Source organism: Dendrobates tinctorius, unplaced genomic scaffold (assembly GCF_039654945.1).
Source record: "Dendrobates tinctorius isolate UK_male_01 unplaced genomic scaffold, ASM3965494v1 ptg000161l, whole genome shotgun sequence".
NCBI classification, from domain to species: domain Eukaryota; kingdom Metazoa; phylum Chordata; class Amphibia; order Anura; family Dendrobatidae; genus Dendrobates; species Dendrobates tinctorius.
Window position 1 is genome coordinate 6873008 of NW_027361828.1, and position 13393 is coordinate 6886400.

Below are 13393 nucleotides of genomic sequence, written 5' to 3' on the forward strand. Positions count from 1 at the left end.
TTGAGATCAGCAGCCACTTTACTGAGGACCTTGGAGTGATACCTAACAGCTACGTGTAGCTTAAGCCTAACTCCATCATCAGGAGCTCTAGAAAAAAACATGTAGTCCCTTAGCCATTTTTCTCCAGGGTAAGCCCAGCCTGTGGTGCAGCGGGTCCACGATCCGCCTGTGTGATATTTTGCTCAATTTCTGCTTCAAAACCTGCAAAAAAAGCTTAGCCTGAACATACCCTTAATAGGGTTTCTCAGCTAATTTTCTTCAGGCGTGCATTGCTTTCAGAGGGTGGTGCACTCCTGAAGATTTACAGTTTGAATTGATGGCATGGTTGCACCACTGGTTCAAACTTACTGTTTTCCTAGATTCCTAGCACAGGTAACCTTGCCTGTACAGCATAGTAGAAGAACAGGGGGCATAAAGCTATTTGGATCCAGTGACGTGGCCATAGAATCATAGAATCATAGAATCATAGAATTGTAGAGTTGGAAGGGACCTCCTGGGCCATCTGGTCCAACCCCCTGCTCAAAGCAGGATTCGCTAAATCATCCCAGTCAGATGTCTGTCCAGCCTCTGTTTGAAGACTTCCATTGAAGGAGAACTCACCACTTCTCGTGGCAGCCTGTTCCACTCATTGATCACTCTAACTGTCAAAAAGTTTTTTCTAATATCTAATCTGTGTCTCCTCCCATTCAGTTTCATCCCATTGCTTCTAGTCTTTCCTTGTGCAAATGAGAATAAAGTTGATCCTTCTACAATGTGACAGCCCTTTAGATATTTGTAGACAGCTATTAAGTCTCCTCTCAGTCTTCTCTTTTGCAAACTAAACATTCCCAAATCCTGCAACCTTTCTTCATAAGACAGGGTTTGCAGACCGGTCACCATTCTGGTCGCTCTTTTCTGAACTTGCTCCAGTTTGTTGATGTCTTTTTTAAAATGTGGTGCCCAAAACTGGACACAATATTCCAGATGAGGTCTGACCAAAGAGGAGTAGAGGGAAATAATGACTTCACGTGATCTAGACTGTATGCTTCTGTTAATACATCCTAGAATTGCATTTGCCTTTTTTGCTGCTGCATCACACTGTTGACTCATATTCAGTCTGTGATCTATTAGTATACCCAAGTCTTTTTCACATGTGCTGTCACTTAGCCCTATTCCTCCCATTCTATATATGCTTTTTCCATTTTTATTGCCCAGATGTAGTACTTTGCATTTCTCCCTGTTAAAAACCATTCTGTTAGTTGCTGCCCACTTCTCCAGTTTATTTAAATCTTTTTGAATCCTCTCTCTCTCTTCTCTAGTATTAGCTATCCCTCCTAGCTTTGTGTCATCAGCAAATTTAATCAGTTTACCCTCAATTCCTTCATCTAAATCGTTGATAAAGATGTTGAACAATACAGGGCCCAGGACAGAGCCCTGTGGTACCCCACTTGAGACATTCTTCCAACTGGATGTGCAGCCATTTACGACCACTCTTTGGGTCCGATCACTAAGCCAGTTATGAATCCACCTAACAGTTGCCTTGTCCATTCCATACTTAATCATTTTTTCAATAAGGATTGTATGAGAGACTTTGTCAAATGCTTTGCTGAAGTCAAGATATACTATATCTACAGCATTTCCTTGATCCACCCAATCAGTGATACCGTCATAGAAGGAAATTAAGTTAGTCTGACATGACTTATTAGTTACAAACCCATGCTGACTCTGTTTAATCACTTCATTCTTATCCAGGTATTGACATACATGTTGTTTAATAATTTGTTCAAAGATCTTTCCTGGTATAGAAGTCAGACTCACCGGCCTATAGTTACCTGGGTCCACCTTCTTCCCCTTTTTGAAGATAGGAACAACATTTGCTCTTCTCCAGTCTTCTGGCACTTCTCCTGTTCTCCAAGAATTTTCAAAGATTATAGAGAGGGGTTCAAAAATTTCTTCTGCTATCTCCTTCAGTACTCTGGGGTGTAATTCATCTGGACCTGGAGACTTGAATTCATTTAGGCTAGCTAAGTGTTTCCTCACTATCTTTCTGTTTATAGATATCCTGGATTCTTCTATTCCCTTAATAGGACAGTGAATAACAGTTGATGTTACATTTCCTTTCTGAGAGAAAACAGATGCAAAATAGGAATTTAAAAGTTCAGCCTTCTCAACATCCTGTCTTACCATTTCATCATTTTCATCCTGTAAAAATCCTATAGCATCTTTGACTTTTCTTTTACTTTTGACATATCCCCAAAATCCTTTATTATTGCTTTTGACATCTCTTGCAAGCCTCAATTCATTTTCAGCTTTAGCTAATCTGATTTGTGCCCTGCAGGTTCTGCAGACAGCATTATATTCTTCTTTAGATATGCCTCCCTCTTTCCATTTTATAAACATTTTTTTCTTCCTTTTTAGCATGTGCTTAAGTTCTGTGTTCATCCATCCTGGTTTCCTTAACTGCTTCCTATTCTTCCCTCTTTTCGGAATTGTTAACAACTGTGCTTTGAGAATTTCATTTTTCAAGATTTCCCATCCTTCCTGGACATTTTTGTCTTTAAGGATATCCAGCCATTGGATCCCTCCAATTCTCTTTCTGAATCCCTTAAAATCTGCCTTTCTGAAATCTAACCTTGACGTCTGAGTCTTCACAGGTCTTCCGCCTCTAGTTATCCAAAATTCTAAAATAGCATGGTCGCTACCTCCTAGGGTCCCAGCCACTTTTACCTCCTCAACCATTTCCTCCCTGTTTATAAGGATTAGATCCAAGGTAGCAGTTCCCCCAGCTACAATGAGCCGCCTAAGCAGGCCTTAAAGCATAAAACCTGCTAGTGACACGATCTGCTTACCTAGGTAATTGGCCACTCTGAGCCTGCAGGGTGGTCAGTAACCTAGGCAATGAGCTACTATTAGAATTTAAGCAGTTGGTGATGCTTTGAATTCAAGATGGCCACTCTGATTTTCATCATTCTGTGCCATGGGGACTTTCCTTAAAATGTAATTTTAATCTGTTTTCTTTTTTTACATTTCTAATGCTAGGTCACAAAGAAACAACTGCTAGCCCAAGAGAGAAACCTACTGATAGTAAGTTAGTGAAAAATATTTTTAGATGTTATTGTATGCTAATCTACTAGCACATTTTGGTCATAAGAGCAACATACAGATAGAATTTTATGGCATCTTTCAGTCATAATTTCGATGTATCATTTGTACCTTTTTTAATGCAGTGATTTTTTTATTAATTCAATGACAAACACAGGCTGCTTCTCTATTAAGATGTATATTGCTGACTGAGCAAGTATGATTATACACCAAAAGGTGTGTTATGCTTCCGAACGGGCAGTCCTCTTTTAACACCTTTCACAGCAGTTGACGCACCTATACGTCATGGTCTGGAAGGGGTTCCAAACTAATGACGTACAGTTACTAGAGATGAGCGAGCACTAAAATGCTCAGGTGCTCGTTGATCTAACCGATCAATTACTAATACTCGCATGCTTGTTTCGAATAACGAGTATAATGGAAGTCAATGGAAAGATTTTTTCTGTCGACCCTATAAAGAAGTCTGGGGGGGGCAGTAAAAATGTTCAAATGGATGGGACAAATTCTGAATTGTCTGTGGGTGAGCAATATGATACCAATACATTTTTAACACTATTTTGAGGGTTACATACCAACGAAATGTATTCCAGACCACGGAATACTCTATGGGTGAGTAATATGATATTGAAACATTTTGAGCAGGTATTTTTGAGTCTTATATAGCAACTAGCAATATAGCAACTAGCAATGAAATATACCCTAGAAGATGTAATACCCTATGGATGAGCAATATAATTCTGATAAATTTTGAATACTATTTTGAGGGTTATATACGAACTAAATGTACTCTACACCACGGAATAGTCTATGGGTGAGCATTATAATACAGATAAAATTTTGAACCTTTTTTTGAAGGTTATATACCAATGAAATGTACCCAAGAGCACGTAATATACGTACTATATAGCTGAGAAATGTAACTCAGCAAAGTTTTTAGCTGTTTTTTTGAGTGCTATATATCACAAAAATGTACCCCAGAACATGGAATAGTGTATGGGTAAGAAATGTGAACAAACAAGAAAAATTTTCAAACACTTTTTTGTACTGTTAAATACCACCAAACTGTGATAGAAAGCACATAATACTCTATGGATGACTATGGATGAGTCTAATCCTTAAATTTTTTTCTACACTTTTTCTCCACCATAATGCAACAATATCCAAGTTAAACTGTATGAGTCTTTGAAACCATAATAAAATTTTGAATGAAAATATTTTGAAAGTGTAGTTGTAGTTATACAGTCATAAAAGCTTTGCAGGTTTTCTCAACTTCTTTTCTTCAAGAATGCACTGCTTTCAGAGGGTGGTGCATTCCTGAAGATTTACAGTTTGGATCAATAGCATGATTTCACCGCTGATCCAAACTTACTGTTTTCCTAGATTCCTAGCACGGGTAGCTGTGCCTGTGCAGCAGGGTAGAAGAACAGGGGGAATAGAGCGATTTGGATCCAGTGATGTGGCCAGCTATAATGAGCTGCAAGCAGGTTTTAAAGCACAAAACCTGCTAGTATCACGATCTGCTTACCTAGGTAATCACCACTCTGAGTCTGCAGGGTGTTCGGTATCATAGGCAATGAGCTATTATCAGAATTTAAGCTGTGGCTGATGCCTCGAATTCAGGATGGCCACTCTGATTCTCACCAGTTTGTAAAATGGGGACTCTCGTTAAAATGTAATTTTAATCTGTTTTCTTTTTTTTTTACATTTCTAATGCTAGTTCACAAAGAAACCAGTGATAGCTTTAGTGAGAAACCTACTGACAGCAAGTTTGTGAAAATTATTTTTAAAATGTTATTGAATGCTAATTTATGTAGCACATTTTGGTATCAAATAAACCCCTCAAAATATCTTATCATGAAAAATCTCAGAATCACTGTGATATGTTGAAGCATTCCAGAGCTATTACATCATAAAGTGACACAGGTTGGCATTGTGAAATTTGGCCTGGTCAGGAAGGTGAAAACAGTCTCAGGGGATGAAGGGGTTGAACATTAAAATTATGTGCACACTGAGTCTTATTGTTGACTTGTTGGAGCAGAATTTTTGTGGAGTTATGAGTTTTTGAAGAGGGTCTGAAAAGTTTTTGCATAATGCAAATGCCGGTGTCCCTGCATGGTTCGTTTCCCTCCTCTTGTCAGGGACGCTGACACACTCACTGCCACGGCCACTCGGTGGAATGTCCCTGTCTTGCCATGGCTCCCTACTCTCAGGGCCTGTGCAAGGCTCGCATGTCTCCAGCCATCGTGCTTAGTGTGTGTGCTCGCTGCTTTTAAAGGGGTAGTGATCACACTCTAGATTAGTCCCCATCCATTAGCTGTGAGGCATCTAGTACTTGAACCCTGAACCCACCTAGTCTTTCCTGAACATATTTTGTATTGCTATAATCATCCTGTCTGAACCTGATCCTGAGTCCTGAACATGAAACTGCCCCGGCGGTACCTGAACCTGAAACCGCTCCAGCAGTACTTGAATCTGTCTGAAAACATTCCAGTGGTACCCAACCTGTAGCGGTGTCCGCCCTATCTAGTGTCTCAGCCAGTACCATGATCCTGTCCCACCAGTGACTGCGAGTTTGTGTTCGTGATTGCGAACCTGACTCTTGAGGTCAGCAGCCACTTTACTGAGGACCTTGGAGTGATACCTAACAGCTACGTGTAGCTTAAGCCTAACTCCATCATCAGGAGCTCTAGAAAAAAACATGTAGTCCCTTAGCCATTTTTCTCCAGGGTAAGCCCAGCTGTGGTGCAGCGGGTCCACGATCCGCCTGTGTGATATTTTGCTCAATTTCTGCTTCAAAACCTGCAAAAAAAGCTTAGCCTGAACATACCCTTAATAGGGTTTCTCAGCTAATTTTCTTTAGGCGTGCATTGCTTTCAGAGGGTGGTGCACTCCTGAAGATTTACAGTTTGAATTGATGGCATGGTTGCACCACTGGTTCAAACTTACTGTTTTCCTAGATTCCTAGCACAGGTAACCTTGCCTGTACAGCATAGTAGAAGAACAGGGGGCATAAAGCTATTTGGATCCAGTGACGTGGCCAGCTACAATGAGCCGCCTAAGCAGGCCTTAAAGCATAAAACCTGCTAGTGACACGATCTGCTTACCTAGGTAATTGGCCACTCTGAGCCTGCAGGGTGGTCAGTAACCTAGGCAATGAGCTACTATTAGAATTTAAGCAGTTGGTGATGCTTTGAATTCAAGATGGCCACTCTGATTTTCATCATTCTGTGCCATGGGGACTTTCCTTAAAATGTAATTTTAATCTGTTTTCTTTTTTTACATTTCTAATGCTAGGTCACAAAGAAACAACTGCTAGCCCAAGAGAGAAACCTACTGATAGTAAGTTAGTGAAAAATATTTTTAGATGTTATTGTATGCTAATCTACTAGCACATTTTGGTCATAAGAGCAACATACAGATAGAATTTTATGGCATCTTTCAGTCATAATTTCGATGTATCATTTGTACCTTTTTTAATGCAGTGATTTTTTTATTAATTCAATGACAAACACAGGCTGCTTCTCTATTAAGATGTATATTGCTGACTGAGCAAGTATGATTATACACCAAAAGGTGTGTTATGCTTCCGAACGGGCAGTCCTCTTTTAACACCTTTCACAGCAGTTGACGCACCTATACGTCATGGTCTGGAAGGGGTTCCCAACTAATGACGTACAGTTACTAGAGATGAGCGAGCACTAAAATGCTCTGGTGCTCGTTGATCTATTCGATCAATTACTAATACTCGCATGCTTGTTTCGAATAACGAGTATAATGGAAGTCAATGGAAAGATTTTTTCTGTCGACCCTATAAAGAAGTCTGGGGGGGGCAGTAAAAATGTTCAAATGGATGGGACAAATTCTGAATTGTCTGTGGGTGAGCAATATGATACCAATACATTTTTAACACTATTTTGAGGGTTACATACCAACGAAATGTATTCCAGACCACGGAATACTCTATGGGTGAGTAATATGATATTGAAACATTTTGAGCAGGTATTTTTGAGTCTTATATAGCAACTAGCAATATAGCAACTAGCAATGAAATATACCCTAGAAGATGTAATACCCTATGGATGAGCAATATAATTCTGATAAATTTTGAATACTATTTTGAGGGTTATATACGAACTAAATGTACTCTACACCACGGAATAGTCTATGGGTGAGCATTATAATACAGATAAAATTTTGAACCTTTTTTTGAAGGTTATATACCAATGAAATGTACCCAAGAGCACGTAATATACGTACTATATAGCTGAGAAATGTAACTCAGCAAAGTTTTTAGCTGTTTTTTTGGGTGCTATATATCACAAAAATGTACCCCAGAACATGGAATAGTGTATGGGTAAGAAATGTGAACAAACAAGAAAAATTTTCAAACACTTTTTTGTACTGTTAAATACCACCAAACTGTGATAGAAAGCACATAATACTCTATGGATGACTATGGATGAGTCTAATCCTTAAATTTTTTTCTACACTTTTTCTCCACCATAATGCAACAATATCCAAGTTAAACTGTATGAGTCTTTGAAACCATAATAAAATTTTGAATGAAAATATTTTGAAAGTGTAGTTGTAGTTATACAGTCATAAAAGCTTTGCAGGTTTTCTCAACTTCTTTTCTTCAAGAATGCACTGCTTTCAGAGGGTGGTGCATTCCTGAAGATTTACAGTTTGGATCAATAGCATGGTTTCACCGCTGATCCAAACTTACTGTTTTCCTAGATTCCTAGCACGGGTAGCTGTGCCTGTGCAGCAGGGTAGAAGAACAAGGGGAATAGAGCGATTTGGATCCAGTGATGTGGCCAGCTATAATGAGCTGCCAGCAGGTTTTAAAGCACAAAACCTGCTAGTATCACGATCTGCTTACCTAGGTAATCACCACTCTGAGTCTGCAGGGTGTTTGGTATCATAGGCAATGAGCTATTATCAGAATTTAAGCTGTGGCTGATGCCTCGAATTCAGGATGGCCACTCTGATTCTCACCAGTTAGTAAAATGGGGACTCTCGTTAAAATGTAATTTTAATCTGTTTTCTTTTTTTTTTACATTTCTAATGCTAGTTCACAAAGAAACCAGTGATAGCTTTAGTGAGAAACCTACTGACAGCAAGTTTGTGAAAATTATTTTTAAAATGTTATTGAATGCTAATTTATGTAGCACATTTTGGTATCAAATAAACCCCTCAAAATATCTTATCATGAAAAATCTCAGAATCACTGTGATATGTTGAAGCATTCCAGAGCTATTACATCATAAAGTGACACAGGTTGGCATTGTGAAATTTGGCCTGGTCAGGAAGGTGAAAACAGTCTCAGGGGATGAAGGGGTTGAACATTAAAATTATGTGCACACTGAGTCTTATTGTTGACTTGTTGGAGCAGAATTTTTGTGGAGTTATGAGTTTTTGAAGAGGGTCTGAAAAGTTTTTGCATAATGCAAATGCCGGTGTCCCTGCATGGTTCGTTTCCCTCCTCTTGTCAGGGACGCTGACACACTCACTGCCACGGCCGCTCGGCGGAATGTCCCTGTCTTGCCATGGCTCCCTACTCTCAGGGCCTGTGCAAGGCTCGCATGTCTCCAGCCATCGTGCTTAGTGTGTGTGCTCGCTGCTTTTAAAGGGGTAGCGATCACACTCTAGATTAGTCCCCATCCATTAGCTGTGAGGCATCTAGTACTTGAACCCTGAACCCACCTAGTCTTTACCAGAACATATTTTGTATTGCTATAATCATCCTGTCTGAACCTGATCCTGAGTCCTGAACATGAAACTGCCCCGGCGGTACCTGAACCTGAAACCGCTCCAGCAGTACTTGAATCTGTCTGAAAACATTCCAGTGGTACCCAACCTGTAGCGGTGTCCGCCCTATCTAGTGTCTCAGCCAGTACCATGATCCTGTCCCACCGGTGACTGCGAGTTTGTGTTCGTGATTGCGAACCTGACTCTTGAGATCAGCAGCCACTTTACTGAGGACCTTGGAGTGATACCTAACAGCTACGTGTAGCTTAAGCCTAACTCCATCATCAGGAGCTCTAGAAAAAAACATGTAGTCCCTTAGCCATTTTTCTCCAGGGTAAGCCCAGCCTGTGGTGCAGCGGGTCCACGATCCGCCTGTGTGATATTTTGCTCAATTTCTGCTTCAAAACCTGCAAAAAAAGCTTAGCCTGAACATACCCTTAATAGGGTTTCTCAGCTAATTTTCTTCAGGCGTGCATTGCTTTCAGAGGGTGGTGCACTCCTGAAGATTTACAGTTTGAATTGATGGCATGGTTGCACCACTGGTTCAAACTTACTGTTTTCCTAGATTCCTAGCACAGGTAACCTTGCCTGTACAGCATAGTAGAAGAACAGGGGGCATAAAGCTATTTGGATCCAGTGACGTGGCCAGCTACAATGAGCCGCCTAAGCAGGCCTTAAAGCATAAAACCTGCTAGTGACACGATCTGCTTACCTAGGTAATTGGCCACTCTGAGCCTGCAGGGTGGTCAGTAACCTAGGCAATGAGCTACTATTAGAATTTAAGCAGTTGGTGATGCTTTGAATTCAAGATGGCCACTCTGATTTTCATCATTCTGTGCCATGGGGACTTTCCTTAAAATGTAATTTTAATCTGTTTTCTTTTTTTACATTTCTAATGCTAGGTCACAAAGAAACAACTGCTAGCCCAAGAGAGAAACCTACTGATAGTAAGTTAGTGAAAAATATTTTTAGATGTTATTGTATGCTAATCTACTAGCACATTTTGGTCATAAGAGCAACATACAGATAGAATTTTATGGCATCTTTCAGTCATAATTTCGATGTATCATTTGTACCTTTTTTAATGCAGTGATTTTTTTATTAATTCAATGACAAACACAGGCTGCTTCTCTATTAAGATGTATATTGCTGACTGAGCAAGTATGATTATACACCAAAAGGTGTGTTATGCTTCCGAACGGGCAGTCCTCTTTTAACACCTTTCACAGCAGTTGACGCACCTATACGTCATGGTCTGGAAGGGGTTCCCAACTAATGACGTACAGTTACTAGAGATGAGCGCGCACTAAAATGCTCAGGTGCTCGTTGATCTAACCGATCAATTACTAATACTCGCATGCTTGTTTCGAATAACGAGTATAATGGAAGTCAATGGAAAGATTTTTTCTGTCGACCCTATAAAGAAGTCTGGGGGGGGCAGTAAAAATGTTCAAATGGATGGGACAAATTCTGAATTGTCTGTGGGTGAGCAATATGATACCAATACATTTTTAACACTATTTTGAGGGTTACATACCAACGAAATGTATTCCAGACCACGGAATATTCTATGGGTGAGTAATATGATATTGAAACATTTTGAGCAGGTATTTTTGAGTCTTATATAGCAACTAGCAATATAGCAACTAGCAATGAAATATACCCTAGAAGATGTAATACCCTATGGATGAGCAATATAATTCTGATAAATTTTGAATACTATTTTGAGGGTTATATACGAACTAAATGTACTCTACACCACGGAATAGTCTATGGGTGAGCATTATAATACAGATAAAATTTTGAACCTTTTTTTGAAGGTTATATACCAATGAAATGTACCCAAGAGCACGTAATATACGTACTATATAGCTGAGAAATGTAACTCAGCAAAGTTTTTAGCTGTTTTTTTGAGTGCTATATATCACAAAAATGTACCCCAGAACATGGAATAGTGTATGGGTAAGAAATGTGAACAAACAAGAAAAATTTTCAAACACTTTTTTGTACTGTTAAATACCACCAAACTGTGATAGAAAGCACATAATACTCTATGGATGACTATGGATGAGTCTAATCCTTAAATTTTTTTCTACACTTTTTCTCCACCATAATGCAACAATATCCAAGTTAAACTGTATGAGTCTTTGAAACCATAATAAAATTTTGAATGAAAATATTTTGAAAGTGTAGTTGTAGTTATACAGTCATAAAAGCTTTGCAGGTTTTCTCAACTTCTTTTCTTCAAGAATGCACTGCTTTCAGAGGGTGGTGCATTCCTGAAGATTTACAGTTTGGATCAATAGCATGATTTCACCGCTGATCCAAACTTACTGTTTTCCTAGATTCCTAGCACGGGTAGCTGTGCCTGTGCAGCAGGGTAGAAGAACAGGGGGAATAGAGCGATTTGGATCCAGTGATGTGGCCAGCTATAATGAGCTGCAAGCAGGTTTTAAAGCACAAAACCTGCTAGTATCACGATCTGCTTACCTAGGTAATCACCACTCTGAGTCTGCAGGGTGTTCGGTATCATAGGCAATGAGCTATTATCAGAATTTAAGCTGTGGCTGATGCCTCGAATTCAGGATGGCCACTCTGATTCTCACCAGTTTGTAAAATGGGGACTCTCGTTAAAATGTAATTTTAATCTGTTTTCTTTTTTTTTTACATTTCTAATGCTAGTTCACAAAGAAACCAGTGATAGCTTTAGTGAGAAACCTACTGACAGCAAGTTTGTGAAAATTATTTTTAAAATATTATTGAATGCTAATTTATGTAGCACATTTTGGTATCAAATAAACCCCTCAAAATATCTTATCATGAAAAATCTCAGAATCACTGTGATATGTTGAAGCATTCCAGAGCTATTACATCATAAAGTGACACAGGTTGGCATTGTGAAATTTGGCCTGGTCAGGAAGGTGAAAACAGTCTCAGGGGATGAAGGGGTTGAACATTAAAATTATGTGCACACTGAGTCTTATTGTTGACTTGTTGGAGCAGAATTTTTGTGGAGTTATGAGTTTTTGAAGAGGGTCTGAAAAGTTTTTGCATAATGCAAATGCCGGTGTCCCTGCATGGTTCGTTTCCCTCCTCTTGTCAGGGACGCTGACACACTCACTGCCACGGCCACTCGGTGGAATGTCCCTGTCTTGCCATGGCTCCCTACTCTCAGGGCCTGTGCAAGGCTCGCATGTCTCCAGCCATCGTGCTTAGTGTGTGTGCTCGCTGCTTTTAAAGGGGTAGTGATCACACTCTAGATTAGTCCCCATCCATTAGCTGTGAGGCATCTAGTACTTGAACCCTGAACCCACCTAGTCTTTCCTGAACATATTTTGTATTGCTATAATCATCCTGTCTGAACCTGATCCTGAGTCCTGAACATGAAACTGCCCCGGCGGTACCTGAACCTGAAACCGCTCCAGCAGTACTTGAATCTGTCTGAAAACATTCCAGTGGTACCCAACCTGTAGCGGTGTCCGCCCTATCTAGTGTCTCAGCCAGTACCATGATCCTGTCCCACCAGTGACTGCGAGTTTGTGTTCGTGATTGCGAACCTGACTCTTGAGATCAGCAGCCACTTTACTGAGGACCTTGGAGTGATACCTAACAGCTACGTGTAGCTTAAGCCTAACTCCATCATCAGGAGCTCTAGAAAAAAACATGTAGTCCCTTAGCCATTTTTCTCCAGGGTAAGCCCAGCTGTGGTGCAGCGGGTCCACGATCCGCCTGTGTGATATTTTGCTCAATTTCTGCTTCAAAACCTGCAAAAAAAGCTTAGCCTGAACATACCCTTAATAGGGTTTCTCAGCTAATTTTCTTCAGGCGTGCATTGCTTTCAGAGGGTGGTGCACTCCTGAAGATTTACAGTTTGAATTGATGGCATGGTTGCACCACTGGTTCAAACTTACTGTTTTCCTAGATTCCTAGCACAGGTAACCTTGCCTGTACAGCATAGTAGAAGAACAGGGGGCATAAAGCTATTTGGATCCAGTGACGTGGCCAGCTACAATGAGCCGCCTAAGCAGGCCTTAAAGCATAAAACCTGCTAGTGACACGATCTGCTTACCTAGGTAATTGGCCACTCTGAGCCTGCAGGGTGGTCAGTAACCTAGGCAATGAGCTACTATTAGAATTTAAGCAGTTGGTGATGCTTTGAATTCAAGATGGCCACTCTGATTTTCATCATTCTGTGCCATGGGGACTTTCCTTAAAATGTAATTTTAATCTGTTTTCTTTTTTTACATTTCTAATGCTAGGTCACAAAGAAACAACTGCTAGCCCAAGAGAGAAACCTACTGATAGTAAGTTAGTGAAAAATATTTTTAGATGTTATTGTATGCTAATCTACTAGCACATTTTGGTCATAAGAGCAACATACAGATAGAATTTTATGGCATCTTTCAGTCATAATTTCGATGTATCATTTGTACCTTTTTTAATGCAGTGATTTTTTTATTAATTCAATGACAAACACAGGCTGCTTCTCTATTAAGATGTATATTGCTGACTGAGCAAGTATGATTATACACCAAAAGGTGTGTTATGCTTCCGAACGGGC

At 39.9% G+C, this 13393-nt stretch overlaps 1 protein-coding gene across 3 annotated transcripts in view; it reads left to right on the top strand.

Annotated features, from left to right (window-relative positions):
• The window catches only part of LOC141052533 (uncharacterized), a 169753-nt gene that overhangs the window by 74727 nt on the left and 81633 nt on the right, over positions 1-13393 (top strand). For all 3 annotated transcript variants that reach the window (XM_073549787.1, XM_073549786.1, XM_073549788.1), the window contains 4 exons: positions 3019-3063; positions 6376-6420; positions 9735-9779; positions 13092-13136. In XM_073549787.1, the coding sequence (XP_073405888.1) occupies positions 3019-3063; positions 6376-6420; positions 9735-9779; positions 13092-13136 (180 nt within the window). The remainder of the gene's footprint in view (positions 1-3018; positions 3064-6375; positions 6421-9734; positions 9780-13091; positions 13137-13393) is intronic.